Here is a 15,143-nt window from a genome sequence, read left to right on the forward strand (position 1 = left end):
CCAATGAGTAATTTCTCAAACATACATTGAACTAATATATTTCTTTCTCACAGATGCTCCAGATATAAAGTCAGTGGTTTTAAATGAATATCGTAGAAACCCATACAATGACAGTTTCCCCATCACAGTGACCAGTATTATAAGGACTTATCCAAATGCCACAATCACGTGGGGCATCTCACATGAAAAATCTTTGAGCTCATTTTTGCCCTTAGGTATGATTATACTTTTAACTGGAATGGCTAAATTCTATCCAGATCCGTAGTTCGTAAAATCTAATTGACAAGTTAAATTAGTTTCGTGTATTTGCAAATTTGATATGTGATATCAAAAGATATCAGTGTTATTAAGAACGTGTAAGGCATTTACATATTAATAAGACTTGATTTTTGTTCATTCTACCAAAGACTCCAGATACAGTGCTAACCAGACCATGACGTGTACTTATGACTGTGAAATCACGGCCATTCTGACCGTGTTCCCTCCATTGTGCACTGATACAGGAAACAAGTATTCCCTGTATGCCACGAACAGGAAAGGGAACTCCACGATAAAAACAACCCACTACAGCGTCACCGTCACATGTGAGTCGTCATCTTAAGGACGATGTTTACTCAGAGTTCTAAAATCCGGATTGTTAAAAAGTTTAATTTCATGAGTAAAATTTGTTTTAAATACAAAAAGTATTTATAAAATGAATTATTATTGGCATAACAATCGATATTTTTACTAAATTATGGAATTAGGCTCTGACAAAGTTTGACTTTTAGCGAAACAGGGGAAATTCGGATTAAATTTTTCAGATTTTGTTTTCCACTGAAATATTTATTGTAGTACTATAATATTTAAAGTTAAGATTTTATTTGTTAGTCAACATATTTTTGCATATTTTCTGTTGGTTTTATCTTGCTTTTTAGTTTAGATAATCGCATGGCACACACTACAAAAATATTGAAAAATGCCTAAAAATGATAAAAGACACCATATCTCAACATTTTGATCATTGACCTAATATAAATTTTATGCCAGCAGAGAAAAGTCAATATACTTAGTTTAATACCATTTATGTTTTAGCATTATCATCATTCAGTTTTTTGTAATATTGAATCAAAAATGGGTAGTAATTTGAAAACTGATAGAGGAAATTCCGACTAGAATATCTATAAAAATTGTGAATAAAAACTTAATGCTTTGTATCAATTTAATGTCACTACCATTTATAAACTGTATTTCATTTGTCAACGAGTTAGGAAATTTGTATTATTTTCACAATTAAGAAAATCTCAATCATAGTCTAAAATTTTTATGGATTTTTCTCAAATTTTCAAATATTATTCAATGGCCATTAACTCAAAAAGTAGGTCATTGACCTACTTTTTTAAAAGTGAAGAATAACACTACCATGTAAGGTCTATAACACACAATAGTTGATTTTTCATTATCATCAGTGGAATTTTTTTTCATTCTGAGTAAACGTCATCCTTAAGGTACATTTACCCCTTAAATATTATAACTCTCATAAACTGAGCGAAGTTTTTTTTTATCATTTTTTTTAAAATTAATTTCTGTGTTTAAAAAGACAAATTGTCAAATTTCAGAAGGTTGGCTTAAAACATAAATACTATAAAGCTGGGGGTGTTGTTGTTTGTTTGTTTTTGTTTTTGTTTTTTTTTTGTTTTTTTTTTTTTATCGGGGATATAATTTTGGCTTATTTTTGTTATTGAAATTTCACAAATATTAAAATCGCCAAATTTAAGTATTTTCATGTCGATTATTTTGACAAACATGTAGACTGTATTCATGAGCTTATTTTTTGTTCATTTTTAGAGTCTGAGAGCACGTTAAGAAAGGATAATTTTTACATGCACACAATACAGTAAGATACAGTGTAGGTTTACTTTTAATCAATAAAAAGCCAATGCAAAATTAATAAATAAAAATTAATCAGTAAGATTTGTTAAAATACTGTATCAATTTTTATTGTTCAGGTGTGAAATTAACCGTCACAGAGTTGTTAGCTTGTATTGTGTTGGGAGACATGGGATTTCACGCATATATTAAGGATTGTTTAATTATCTATAGAAATATTATATTATTATAGAAAACATTGAAGTGTGTGAAGCCTGGATCTGACTACAATTTTTATTACCTTGCAATTGTAAAGGTGACTTAAGATTTTTGTTTTGGTACATTAACTTCTCAGATATTAAATGTAAACTGACAGTAGATTTTTAACGAAGTGAAAAGGATTCACTAAACACTAAACTTCTCAAAATGAATGCTATACCTTGTAGGGCCAAATACGCCAATTTTTTGTCCCGTCTAAATAATCGCTCTATAGTATCATAACCTGGAATCATGAAAACTGTTGCATTCTATTAATGAAAAAAGAAAATGCTAACCCAACAAACTGCATATTATTTCGTATTTCTTTGGAGTTCTTAAATACATTTTGAAAGTCCTTTGCTAGTTTGAAAAGTTCTGCAAAAGGCGTATGAAAATGACGAACACAACAGTAACTGCATTAAATTATAATCGAAGAGACAAGTTTCATAAAAACTGTAAATATTCATATCTATAAATTTAGTTACAAAGTTTGGACAAATTTTACCTTGGGCCTTGCGTACTTTCCGCGACCCTTTGATACTTTAGAATTTTAGTTTAATTTTATGGAAACATTCAAAACAACTTAAGTTTGATTTGTTTTAATGACAAACATTTCGATTTTCAATATGCATAATTCTGTATATACCCGATCGAAATGACAAAACCGCGATTGTCCATGAACTTTTTGGACAATCCTTGTACGTTGAACATTAAACAATGGAAGATCGAGATAGAAGTTTTATTCATCAGAACATGCTAAGTATCATATATGTCATAATCAGTTTATCTTTTTACCCTAAAAGTGCAACAGTTACTAGTACTTACTACATATGTAGCTTGTTATAATTTTTATGCTGGAATATTTTTTCTCGAAGGCAAGCCCAGTTTGGCTAACGATGCGCTGATCAATCAGACCTACAGAACCTGTGAGGGGGCTGAGTTGAATATGACAGCATCATTTGTGTCAATTCCTGGACCTTTCATTTCGTGGTTTTTATTACCAAATACCAATAAATATGTACATTACCATGAAGGACGTGGAGGCGGTTACACACAAATATTTTACACGACAAATTACTACATTCCCGTTATGAATAGACATATGTTTGGAACATATCTTGTTAAAGCAACCAACTATAGAGGAGTCACAAAGATTTACATTCAAGTATTAAATTCCTCTTGCGCAGGTAAAAGACTATATATATTTGATATAGTCAAATTTCTGTCAACTATTTTTACAAATTTTTAAAATCGTCATATATTTTTATTAATACATTAATTAGAAAATTGCTCCTGAATTATATATTATTTAATCTATATTTAAACAAACTTCAAAAGTTCTATACATAACGTTGATTTGTGAAATAACTTAACATGTTTATAAGGGTACATGTATAACTTTTTATTTTTGATGCTATGTTCTTTTATCAAAGCATGTTGTACTTAAACAAAACGATTTTTTTATTTCTAAAAATGTTAATAGTCTCACACAAAAGTTTATTTTGCAGACAGTAGTCAATTCAACATTTCCACCCAAAAAAAATTATATGACCATGCCCTCAAAAAAGATAAAATCTATGATGAATACTATTAATTGAATGATAATAGAATCATAATGGGATATATTTTTATATATGGATCTATATTTTTAGTCGATTCTACTACCCCATATTTACATGCCAGTATGCCAACCCATTCCGTGGCTACCACCTTACCAACTTTGCCTTCCTATTCCGTAGCTACCACTTCACCCACTCTGCCTAGCTTTTCCGCAGCTAAAACCTCACCCCAAAACACAGCCTCTCCTCAGAAGTCTGGCCAGGCGGGAGTAAATGTGGCTTCTGTGCTACCGTCTCTCTTAAGCTTGTTGCTGGGATTCATTGTCTGAGGCACCATCAATTGTATGAGGAACAAAAGATAACAAAAAGGTTTGTCTCGGATAATTATCAAGCATTATATTTTCATTTTCTTTGCCTCGAATAATTATCAAGCTTTATATTTTCATTTTCAGAAGAAAAAATATCATTGCAATTTACTAGTATCAGTTACAACATATAAACTAAGTACAAAAAATGCATTATACTCTGTCCTGAGATATCCTCGATCTACATTTTGCTTAAATATTCGGTTTTAAAAATATTCTCCAGTGTTCTAACGATGTTCATTCAAAAGTATGAACATTTTCCAAGATTTCTCGGTTGAAACGCATCTTTTAGCTTATCAGGTTTCAATACACGGATAAAAAATGTGATTTACTATTGCAGCATATCCGGATGGTAACGTTGAAAAATTGCGCGAGATATTCCGAGTGACTTCCGAATGGAGAAAAGACGTAATCATTCCCGATTATAAATATCTGTAAGAAATTTTATAATTTTCCCTTTCATTGATTTCATTTGCACTTTTTTCACAGGTGTGTGCATTTTTATTAACAATCGGTAAAATGTGCTGCATAAATGTCTTGGGACAGATTCTAAATGTTTAATTTTTTTTAATTAAGTTTCGCCCGCATTGAAATTGTATTGCTTGTTTATGATTTACGCCATGTACCGCCATTTTGTATGCGTGTATGAAAATTTAGACTATGTTTATATTAAGAGTACAGAAAATAGACCTATATCAGTGTTCAGTGCTTGTTGTGATCAATTTTAAATCATTTATATTTAAAAGATTTACCTCCTAAATTCTATATGACAACTATTTTTTCAGATTTGGAATATCCATTTTGATGTTCAATGTATCCACTTTTACAGTCTGTATCTAACATGTTCATCATATACCATTTATACTATATAGCAGCTTTCATTGCGTATAATTCAAATGTACAAGTATACTATAATTCAGTCTAAGGAAATGATGAATTAAACATGAAACAGTTGATATTTGTTTACACTTTCGTACGTTTGTTACAGGAAATAAAAAAAATATTGGCAAGACTGTTTCCAAAGGCGCGCTGGCAACATATATGAAAGCATCACTAAGCGTGGAAAACACTACAACGAACTAGTTCCTGTGTATATATGGACACTGTATACTGTTTACTAAAATACGAGCTTTGTGTTAATTGAAGAGGTCTCTCTTTCATCACTGTTAATTTAAGAAAATATATATTGTATATTGATATACACAGAATTCAAACACAAATTTGATAAAATCTACCACAGTCTCTAATAAATGGCTAAATAAATGAAATATAATTATACATGTATTGGTCAAATTGAATCCTTTCCAACTGTTACCTGATTGATATATCATATTTTGAATATAATCCTAATGATAGGATTATGGGGTAATTGAAATCGAGTAATTGTAATCGATTTTAATGATTTTTTTTTCTTCAAGGAATCGAAAGTAATCTGTAATCGAATGTTTTACATGTAATTAGTGTGACTATGACTACTCTGTCTATTACTTTCGATTACTCTTCACATAAATATTTTGTGATACACAAATTGTATGAAAAAATTTTCATTTCAACAATTGTTGCTTATACTATAATTCATTGAATAAAACTGTTCATATTGATTTATTATGATTTTCGACTGTCCAAATGAATAGCTGTTAACATGAGTACCATCGTCGGATATCCACGGGTGGTCGCGTCTTTTACTTATCACGTGATAAGTAAAAGACGCGATCACCCGTGGGTATCCGACGATGCATGAGTACATTATACATGCATATATTACACGGCCGAGTTTGATGGCGATTTACCATAATTTGTCCCGATGTGACTGAAATGAAAGCTTTGAGAGTCATGCGCTTGAGTGTTATATCGCCCGATCCCAAAGGCAAGAGATGGTGGAAGCAGAAACTTGAGACAGAGTATAAATATGTGTATGTGTTGTTAGTGTGTTTTTTGGGGTTTTTTTTTTTTTTCTTAATTCGTCTTTTCCTGACTAGGTCTACATGTAGCACTACGGGAAATTCGGGTTGACGGACCGTAGCTGCATAACTGCAATCGCAACTTCTCGGGTGTTTTTCCGAGCTTGCCGGAAAAGCCCGAGAAGTTGCAATTGGCATAACTGTAGAACTCTCTATGGTCCGTCAACCCTAATTTCCCGTAAAGCTATATGTTCTGCATGCAGCTATGACCTGACTAGACGTCAGTGTTATTTATTGTAACCGAATATCTTTTTAATAACAGAGATTAAATTATTATAGAATTAACAGTAATTCTACATGTAAGATAATACATTAAAATACTTTTTTAACGTCGTGGATTTTGTTAAAATGGATATTTGAAATGCACAAGTACTATTTATAAATTAAAGTAATTAGTTATTTTTTAAAAAACTCTTTAATTGAAGGTATGTTAATTTTGATAAATTTTATGATGGATCTAGTCATACAATTATCATCTAACAAAGTCTGTAGATTCATTTATTATACATGAAAAACAAACCCATTCATGTGTCCAGCCCTCCACCGCACCTCGTTTTCTTCAAAGTGAAAAGGTGAGCTGTTAATTTGGGGGGTTTTTTCATATTATTATTATTATTCTAAATATTAGGAGTTTTATCAGGGACTATGTATGTCCCTGGTTTTATTGAATAGATTGTACAAATTGTAAAATCTTTTTATCAAACATTTTGAAAACGTTTGATTCCATCGTAACGTTTAAGTGAAGATAATTACGAATAAATTTAAGCACAACTTAATTATTTTTTTCTTTATAATACCATGGGCCTCTGAACGTTTATTTCAGAGTAAATCACTGCATCATAAATCTAATTTCAAGCGTTTAATTCACCTGGAGTGATTTGGTTTGGAACAACGTGAAAGCGGGAATTGTTTACAGAATGACTCGGTATTTGTCAAAAAGCGAAATATTTTAAGTAGTAGTTACATGATTATTCTTTTATCAAGACGTGATATCATTTTCTGTTCACTTTCTTGAGTAATCGTTATATAGACAATCATTTTTACAGAAAAAATTCGAACTATGTTTTCGACATCCAGTGAATTTCCAAATTTTTCACAACTTGGAAATAAACGGTTGAAAAGTCAATATAGGGTTATGTAATTAAGTAAGCAAAAGATAATTAAGTACGCTAGTAGCAGACACACTGTCACAACATAAATAGAAGGTATATCACTGAAGTAGGAATATATGCAGAAAGTTTATGAAAATGAGTCCGTATAACGTTGTACGATAAAGTATTGCATGTACATGTATTGATATCACATATCTTTTTCCTATAATGTGCTCTTTGAATGAATTTCAGAGGGAACACTGAGTTAGGAGACATTACCCCTCACAACATCAAGCAACTCAAACTCCTGAACCAAGTTGTCTTTCCTGTCACATACAACGACAAGTTCTACAAAGATGTGTTGGAAGTTGGAGAGTTGGCAAAGCTTGGTACGACATTCACAACTCTTTAGATTATATTTTACAAATTATTTACCACCCGACCCCTTGAAGCCGCTCTTCACTTGTCAAGAGTCCAGTGAGGGTATATGTAATCATCTCTTACACAGGGTTTTGTCACAATAATTTTATTCTGGTCGTAATTCAGCCTTTGATTGGATAGAAAAATTAAGTTAAATTTGTATAACCTTGTTTGCACATCATAAGACACGTCACAATGCACCAACATCAAAAAAATACTAATCCGCTTGACATTACGTTTGAATTTTGAACCAATTAAAATCATTTTTTAAAAGTAAAACACACTTAATTTGTACAGCAAATTACAAAAAATTAGATTGTAAGAAATGAACTCAATGTCTACCCAAGTTACAAGAACATTTAATCAGAAAAATCACTAGATAACACTAAACAGTAACACAAAATCAACTCACTGGGAGATGAAAATAAACAAATTAGTGAAATTACACCCTTCATAACAGATAAACCTGCAAAGGTCCATTAGTCTTTTAAAAACTCATCCTTGTTAATAAATAACCAATGAATGATGAAATTTTTTTAATAGCATACTTCAATGACATAGTGGTGGGAGCTGTATGTTGTCGTGTGGACACATCAGACCAGCAAAGACGTCTCTACATCATGACACTGGGCTGCCTAGCACCATACCGAAGATTAGGCATAGGTAATAATAGATGCACAATGGTATAGAATTGGTATGGGATCTAACATGAACATGTCTATATTATGAAAATTCATGGTCATGAGCTAAATTCCTAAACATTTTAAGTAATGGCTTTTTTACACTTGTGTTTAAATGAAAACAATGTTTACAATGATCTCTGGGATATGCATATTTCCTCAAATTGAAGATCAATATGAATCAAATTCTTAAGTTTGACATATTTTTTTACTCCCTGAAGTTTGATATGGGTAGCTGTACAAAAACGTTTGTTTGGCCTATTCCAACCAGCTGACTGAAAAGGACCAGTCAAAAGATATATTTTTAACAAATTATTTTTAAAATTTTTAAGACAATTTTTGCTGACCTTTTTTTTATTGTATTTTATGGTAGCTTTAGAAAATATTTTTTTTTAACTATTTAACTATAAATTGGCCCAATATTTAAACACTGAGTTGGGAGAACGCAAACAAAGAATATTTGAAGATGGCTCAAAACAACATTTTTTTAGGTAACATGACTTTAATGTTGCTTTCCTTGAAATTGTTTACAAAAATAGATTACAGATTGTGTAGAATCATTACAACCTGGTTTTCTTAAGCAAAAGCTTTAATATAAGATGATCTTATATTAAAGCTGATCTCATTGCTCAGAAAGCTACAAATATCTGAATTAAATTCCAACCATAAAATTGAAAATCCATGGCTTATTTTTGAATCATGCAAAGATGCATAGAAATTGAATGTCAAAAAATAGAAAACAAAGCAAAGAAAAAATACAAAGAATTGTTTTGTATTGATATAAGAGTTGATTTATCATCCATGTAATTTTCTTTTCTTCTTAACTGTAGGCACCTCTATGGTGGAACATGTACTAAAGATCTGTGAAGAGGACAACAATTTTGACAATGTTTTTCTGTAAGTACTGCTGTTATGATTTTTGAAAGCCATCTTATTTTTCATACACAAGTATGCTTTTTAAAAGAGACCTCCCAAATGTTGATGTTTAGTTTGTTGCAGATTACCCCCCCCCCCCCCCAAAAAAAAAAAAAAAAAAAAATCCTACTAGGTATTAGAGATATTAATATCCCAGAAATTTTCAAGATTCATTTTTGAAAAAGAAAAATGTCTTGTACATATTTTTTTTTCATCATTGTATTATGAAAAAATTAACAACTTTTAAAAGATCATTACATAAAATAGAAGTCTTTGATATCTTGAAACAACTCTACATTAAAACTGTGTTGTTGTTTTTTTCAGTATGATAGATTGAAACAAAATATAAAACTACAAAAACTCTCAATAAATACACGTACAGAGTATATCATTATCAACATTTTACTTAAAGAGAATCAGGGATCTGACTTAAACCAGATCGATTAAGGTAAATAATCACTAGGAGCATACATTTATCAGCTTTAGTTCAATCTATTTTCTTCTCTTCATAGACATGTTCAAATCAACAATGATGGTGCAATAAGATTCTATGAGAAGTTTGGATTTGAGATTGTGGAAGAGAAAAAGAATTATTACAAGCGAATAGAACCAGCTGATGCATATGTGTTACAGAAATCATTCCGCAAAAAGGACAAATGTGAAACCAAAGATCAAAATGGAGAAAACTGAACAAAACCATTGTGCCCTTTCACTATAAATACTTTGAATATTCTTTTTATGTGTAAATAGATCATCACTGTACGTTTCGGAATACAAGAGTTATCTGCACTGTTTTAAGATGGATATAAAACAAGGTACATACATTTGTACTTACCATTTGAAACAAGAGCAGATGTTTTTTTCCTGCATTTTTTTTTTAATTACTAGTAATACAAATTGAATGAATGTTTCTGTATATTTTACTGTATATTTTGTGTCTTTACACATTTAACTTGCTTCATGCTAATAAATATTGTTCAAATAATTAGATATTGGACTTGTTGCAAAAGAAAAAGTAATTTGATTTATGTTTTAATGTAAATAAGTTTTGATTTCAAGTAGGCCGACCAGTATATTCATGTAGCATTTTCTTTGGTGAGATTCACCAGTACAAAATTTAAAAAAGGTCATTCGGACAAGGTCAAGGTCACTGGCAGAAAAAGTGCAAAATTCATGTCCGGTCCATATCTTTCTTATGGAGAAACATTGGAAGTTCTTACTTCACACAAAGATTGCTTATGATCTAAGGGTGTGTCATGACCTTGACACAAGGTCATTCGGGCAAAGTCAAGGTCACTGTTTCAAAAATGCTAAATTCTGTCTGTGTCATGTCTTGTATTAATGGAAATTTTAGAAGCTAAAATTTGACACAAAGCTTGCTTGTCTCAGGCTACATAATATTATTTTTAGATTCTCATCCCCGTCTCTCTGAAAATGGCCTGCACCGATGAGATTTTTTTTGGAAAAAAAAATGTGTGGATAAAAATTTCGGAAAAAATCGGGATCAGTATACCAATAATTCAAAATGAACATTCAATGACTGCTTGACATCAATCGCAACTTCTCGGGCCTATCCGGCAGGTTTTTCCGAGCCTGCCGGAAAGGCCCGAGAAGTTGCGATTGGCTTGACATGTGGATTTCGTTTGATCCGAGTCATGGTTGTTAACGGAAGGATGCAAATGCCCTCATGCATTAACAGTTAACTTAAAATAAAATAGAATTAAAGGATAGAAATTGGTTTGTTTACTCCTATTTGCATTAACAGTTTTAAAAAATGGAGCAGTTGTTATTTTTAGACAATGGACAGTGAAATTGATTCATCCAATATTTTCTATAATAGCAAAAATACGCGCGTTATGATTTTTTTCTTAGCGGGGGGTATCAATTGTGAGCTTGCTGACAGTACCTCTAGTTAAAGTATCTCTCCAGTAGATCACCACGCAAGGTAGTTATCTTCTGGAGTGGATCAAGGATCGAGGACATCTAATTGTAATTAGATAAAATGTAATTAATGGTTTCCAGTTCTTTAGCCTCACAACACAACATGTGAAAAATGAAACACTTCTCCAACTAATTAAGATTTAATCAATTACCTGAGAATGCTTTTACACATGTATATTAAGTTTATGCTTTTCTAGACAAATTTATTTTTTTTTTCTTTAATTTCTCTTGATTATCTCCCCTTGAAAGAGTTGAATTGCCTTATCATGTGGATGCTTTATGCCAAGTGTGGTTTACAATCATGGTTCTCGAGAAGAGGTAAAAAATGTGAAATGTTCACAGACAGGTGATCAGAATAGTTTACTTATAGGGGTATGGTCACGGTTTAGGTAAACATTTATATTTTGCTATTTTTATTGTTTACAATGCTTTAGAAATGCATTTCTAATGATCAACGAAATTTTGAGTATCAGTGGTAGAGTTATAAGTAAGATATAGACCCCACAATTCTTTGTCATGTAAACAAGGCTCGTGCCCTGTTTTTGTTTACATTAATTCAGTAGAATGGTGAAAGTTCTTTTTCAAGCTGAGTTTTCTCTCTTCTAATTCATTTTAAGCATTAATAAATAGTTCCTATCATTAATCACATTCATTTTAGGCTAAAACTGGAATTTTCACTTCAACACTCAAAACGTAAATAAACACATGACGCAAGCTTTGTTTGCATGACAAAGATTTGCGAGCCCTGTATCTCGCTTATATCACGACGACAGACACTCTTGGTTGGTTATCAAATATGCCTTACTGAAGCATTGTAAACATTGAAACCGGGAAAATGATTTTTTAACCAAAATCGTGACCATGCCCCTTTAAGCTTTCATCTCATGCGGGCCACAAACTACATGTATGTAATAGAAATTCTCGATTTATTAGTTCTGAATGTACAATGTACCTGTAACATAGCATATCCATTTTGAAACGTAACAAAACAGAACATTGAAAATACAACATAAAAAGAATTTTTTATATAAAATTTATTTATTGATAATCTAGCAAAAATATACAATGTAAAACACATTATTCATCATATAAAATAAAATAATGAATATTGATATAAATATGCCTTCTACACTTTTTCAGGCATTTTCCTGTAAATCACAAACTTTTTTTTAGTAAAACAGGAAAATAGATTGAGGGTATGTATATATATATGCAGCGCATGCATGTTAGTAGTTCTACAAAAAATTATAAAGATACAGCTTTATAATACTGTAAATATGATTAAGATGTCTTTGCTAAAAACAGAGATGCTTTCTAATAATTATAGCATATCTGTGATTAACCAGAATTTACCGTGGCTTCATCAACATTCGCGGATTTTAAAATTCGTTGTTGAATTTGTTGGTAAATTGTACTTAAACTTACGTGTAATCGCAAAACTAAGTGTTCAATGAAGTGCAGTATGTACATTGAATTGATAGGACACAAATAGGCACTGCTTGAGGTATCGTTGAATCACTTAATCCACAAAAATGAATGCCCAAATATCAATGAAACCCACAGTATGGAATAAGTCTACAGCTTTACTGGTATTAGTTATTACATTTCTTTGCTAGAATGTTTTTAATACTGAAACTTAATCATGAAACACCGTATTTTGATTCTACGGATATTACATGTATATAATATTGCATGCAGAGAAAAGGCATGGTTTTTATTTCCTGTATAAACTCGATAGTTTCAACTGAACACATTTACATTATAGACAGCAATTTTTAAAAGGTAGAACACATTTTGCGATTGAAATAGAATTTTTTCTCTCTCAAAGTCTAGCCAAACAATCTAAAGGCGATATATGTAAATGTACTGTATCATGACTTGTCAAAATGGCTGTCGTTCTGTGAGAGGCAAGTTCCCAAAATTCTTCACAGCATAGGACTGAAAGGAAAACACACATACATGTATACATAAGGACTTGGATTTCTAGCTACTGTAGTATGTAAAATTTCTCCACGAAAATAAGAACCATAAAGCTATATAATTGTTATTTTCTATAAGACATGTTAAATTAAATTTGCAGGAAAGGATGAAAACAGTATAATAGATGTTATGATATTTCGGAGCTGGGGTGATACACTGTACATGTTCCACTGAAGCATATAGAATAATCATTTGCCATATACAGATACACGTAGCAAGAGGAGAAAAGCCGATCTGCATCTTTTTGAAAACACAGAAAAAGTCAAAGAGCTGGATGGTTGTTCACAAAGGACCAACAATCTTTTCGATCAATGAATGACTGTGATAAAATACGATGCAAACAATTGACAATTTTTTATTTCGCAAGTTATATTTTTGTAGTCCTCAAAAATGGAAAAGAAGTATGGTACTCTTCCATTAATGACTTCACTGTTCGTAATTATCTAATTAAAGTACTTTAACCTTCGACATGTTTTCTTGCACAAATTTAACCTTCATTTTTAATTTTAGAACGCATTTAGCTGTCAAAAAAACCTACAGCTTTAAAAACTAAGATATGCAATAAGTAAAATTAAATGTACTCTCATTCACATTAAAATATCAGTGTCGAATACCATTTTAAATGTGGAATTATGCCAGGATATCTTAGAACACAACTTGTAGTATCGGGTAATGTTATACAAAGCGGGCTCAATGCTATTTTTAGTACTGTTTTCCGTAAAATACCAAATATATAAAATTTGTATATAATATATACAAGCTTTTAGAAAAATTGTATTTATATATGCCTTGATTTCGATAATACTAATAAAGGTAGTTCAACAGTATCCTGATAAATACAGTTTTATATTAATGTAAATTATAATAATTATGCCTTGGACAATTTTTTGACCAATCTCTCATCTCTCTGACTGATGCCCTTACATCTGAGTGTCATCCCGAGACTTTCCGTCACCGGATTTTCCGTTCAGTGGTAGTTCCCCGGAATTCGGAAACCCTTCGTCGGCTACATTCCACTGATCTGTATCATCAAACAGGAGATCCCCGGTCGGATTATCAAGGAACGGAATTTTAAGGATAAAACCTACAAATAACACAGAAAATTTTAAAATTGAGTAGCTAAAGAAAAAACGCAATCAAATTTATACCAATTGTAAAAATTTATACTCGAAAATTTGCAAAAAGAAAATTTGCGCAGATATATTGATTTAACTGTCGTCGAATTCGCAAGCGAAGATTACAAGTTAGATATAATGATATGCATTTGATTCAATTTGCCCCTTAATGTACATTTCCGCGGTTCTTTAATCAATTGGCAAATATATATGTAGATATAATTACACAGTTTAAGAAAGGATAAAATATGATCATCTACAAGGCATTACATAAATTGTCATTTTTGCCAAAATTAAAGAACATTTAAATCATGGTTTCCACTTTTTTTTTTTAGATCTCAGCTGTCTTCCTTTGTACAAAAAAATTATCAATTACACGTCATAAACACATATAGAGGTTACCCGTAATGACCCCGCCCACAATGGCTATAGCCAGGGTCAGACAGAGAGCCGCCATCTGGTAGCCACCCTGTTCCATCGCTGACCTCCCCATGACCTCTGTGACGTTAGCTGTCATGGCGTTTGTTGTCATGGTGGTGTTCATCATCGTTGGCTCCATTGCGGTAAAAATGGAGTATAAACTACAAAAATTGTTTCAATTTACAAACACAATTAAAAGTATGCGAGTTGAAGAATTGGTACATTGTAATATAGTAAAAATGTGCAGTTTACCCAAAAAAATTGCAATAATAAAAATTCGATGATTTTTTGAAATGTTCTTGTTCAAAACAATCTTCCAGTAATCCCAATGAGCCGTTTTAAAGTTTTCAATTTATCCATCTTTTCATGTAGTCTCTGTTACCATGACATCGATTACCCTATCAAATTTATGCTGCCTTGTTGCTTCTTATACCTAGTATGCGCATGCACATATCTATGTAATGAATAAAAAAATATCGGTGAAATGTCTACCTAGACCCCTATATAAAATTCTGATTTTTTTAAAACATAGAATCGACATTAAAAAAATGAAAAGAAATCAAAGCGCATATGTGACCCTTATTTATTTG

At 31.4% G+C, this 15,143-nt stretch overlaps 3 protein-coding genes across 4 annotated transcripts in view; 2 read left to right on the top strand and 1 right to left on the bottom strand.

Moving 5' to 3' along the window:
* LOC105317327 (contactin-2) overlaps positions 1–5,490 on the top strand; it is a 37,762-nt gene extending 32,272 nt beyond the window's left edge. Inside the window, exons 10-14 of the mRNA XM_066075908.1 lie at positions 54–215; positions 408–584; positions 2,982–3,293; positions 3,759–4,034; positions 5,019–5,490. Coding sequence (XP_065931980.1) covers positions 54–215; positions 408–584; positions 2,982–3,293; positions 3,759–3,994 — 887 coding nt within the window. The 3' untranslated portion in view covers positions 3,995–4,034; positions 5,019–5,490. The remainder of the gene's footprint in view (positions 1–53; positions 216–407; positions 585–2,981; positions 3,294–3,758; positions 4,035–5,018) is intronic.
* A 1,305-nt stretch (positions 5,491–6,795) lies between these two features.
* Positions 6,796–10,087, top strand: LOC105335433 (N-alpha-acetyltransferase 50). The gene is made up of 5 exons (XM_011439283.4): positions 6,796–6,916; positions 7,335–7,471; positions 8,046–8,165; positions 9,013–9,079; positions 9,610–10,087. The coding sequence occupies exons 1-5, from the start codon at positions 6,909–6,911 to the stop codon at positions 9,785–9,787; spliced, it is 510 nt and encodes a 169-aa protein (XP_011437585.1). The 5' UTR covers positions 6,796–6,908; the 3' UTR covers positions 9,788–10,087.
* A 1,981-nt stretch (positions 10,088–12,068) lies between these two features.
* Positions 12,069–15,143, bottom strand: part of LOC105335432 (ammonium transporter Rh type A) — a 45,631-nt gene continuing 42,556 nt past the window's right edge. For both annotated transcript variants that reach the window (XM_034447743.2, XM_011439282.4), the window contains exons 8-10: positions 14,536–14,714; positions 13,943–14,102; positions 12,069–12,976 (exon numbers count right to left, since the gene is read on the bottom strand). In XM_034447743.2, the coding sequence (XP_034303634.2) occupies positions 12,964–12,976; positions 13,943–14,102; positions 14,536–14,714 (352 nt within the window). In that variant the 3' untranslated portion in view covers positions 12,069–12,963. The remainder of the gene's footprint in view (positions 12,977–13,942; positions 14,103–14,535; positions 14,715–15,143) is intronic.

The sequence above is a fragment of the Magallana gigas genome, chromosome 2 (genome assembly GCF_963853765.1).
Source record: "Magallana gigas chromosome 2, xbMagGiga1.1, whole genome shotgun sequence".
Lineage (NCBI taxonomy): Eukaryota > Metazoa > Mollusca > Bivalvia > Ostreida > Ostreidae > Magallana > Magallana gigas.

Excerpts from the sequence above, each read along its gene's own strand:
- LOC105335433 (XM_011439283.4), top strand. Across the intron at positions 8,166-9,012 it reads ATACCGAAGATTAGGCATAG|GCACCTCTATGGTGGAACAT; the intron begins GTAATAATAGAT and ends TCTTAACTGTAG. Across the intron at positions 9,080-9,609 it reads AATTTTGACAATGTTTTTCT|ACATGTTCAAATCAACAATG; the intron begins GTAAGTACTGCT and ends TTCTCTTCATAG.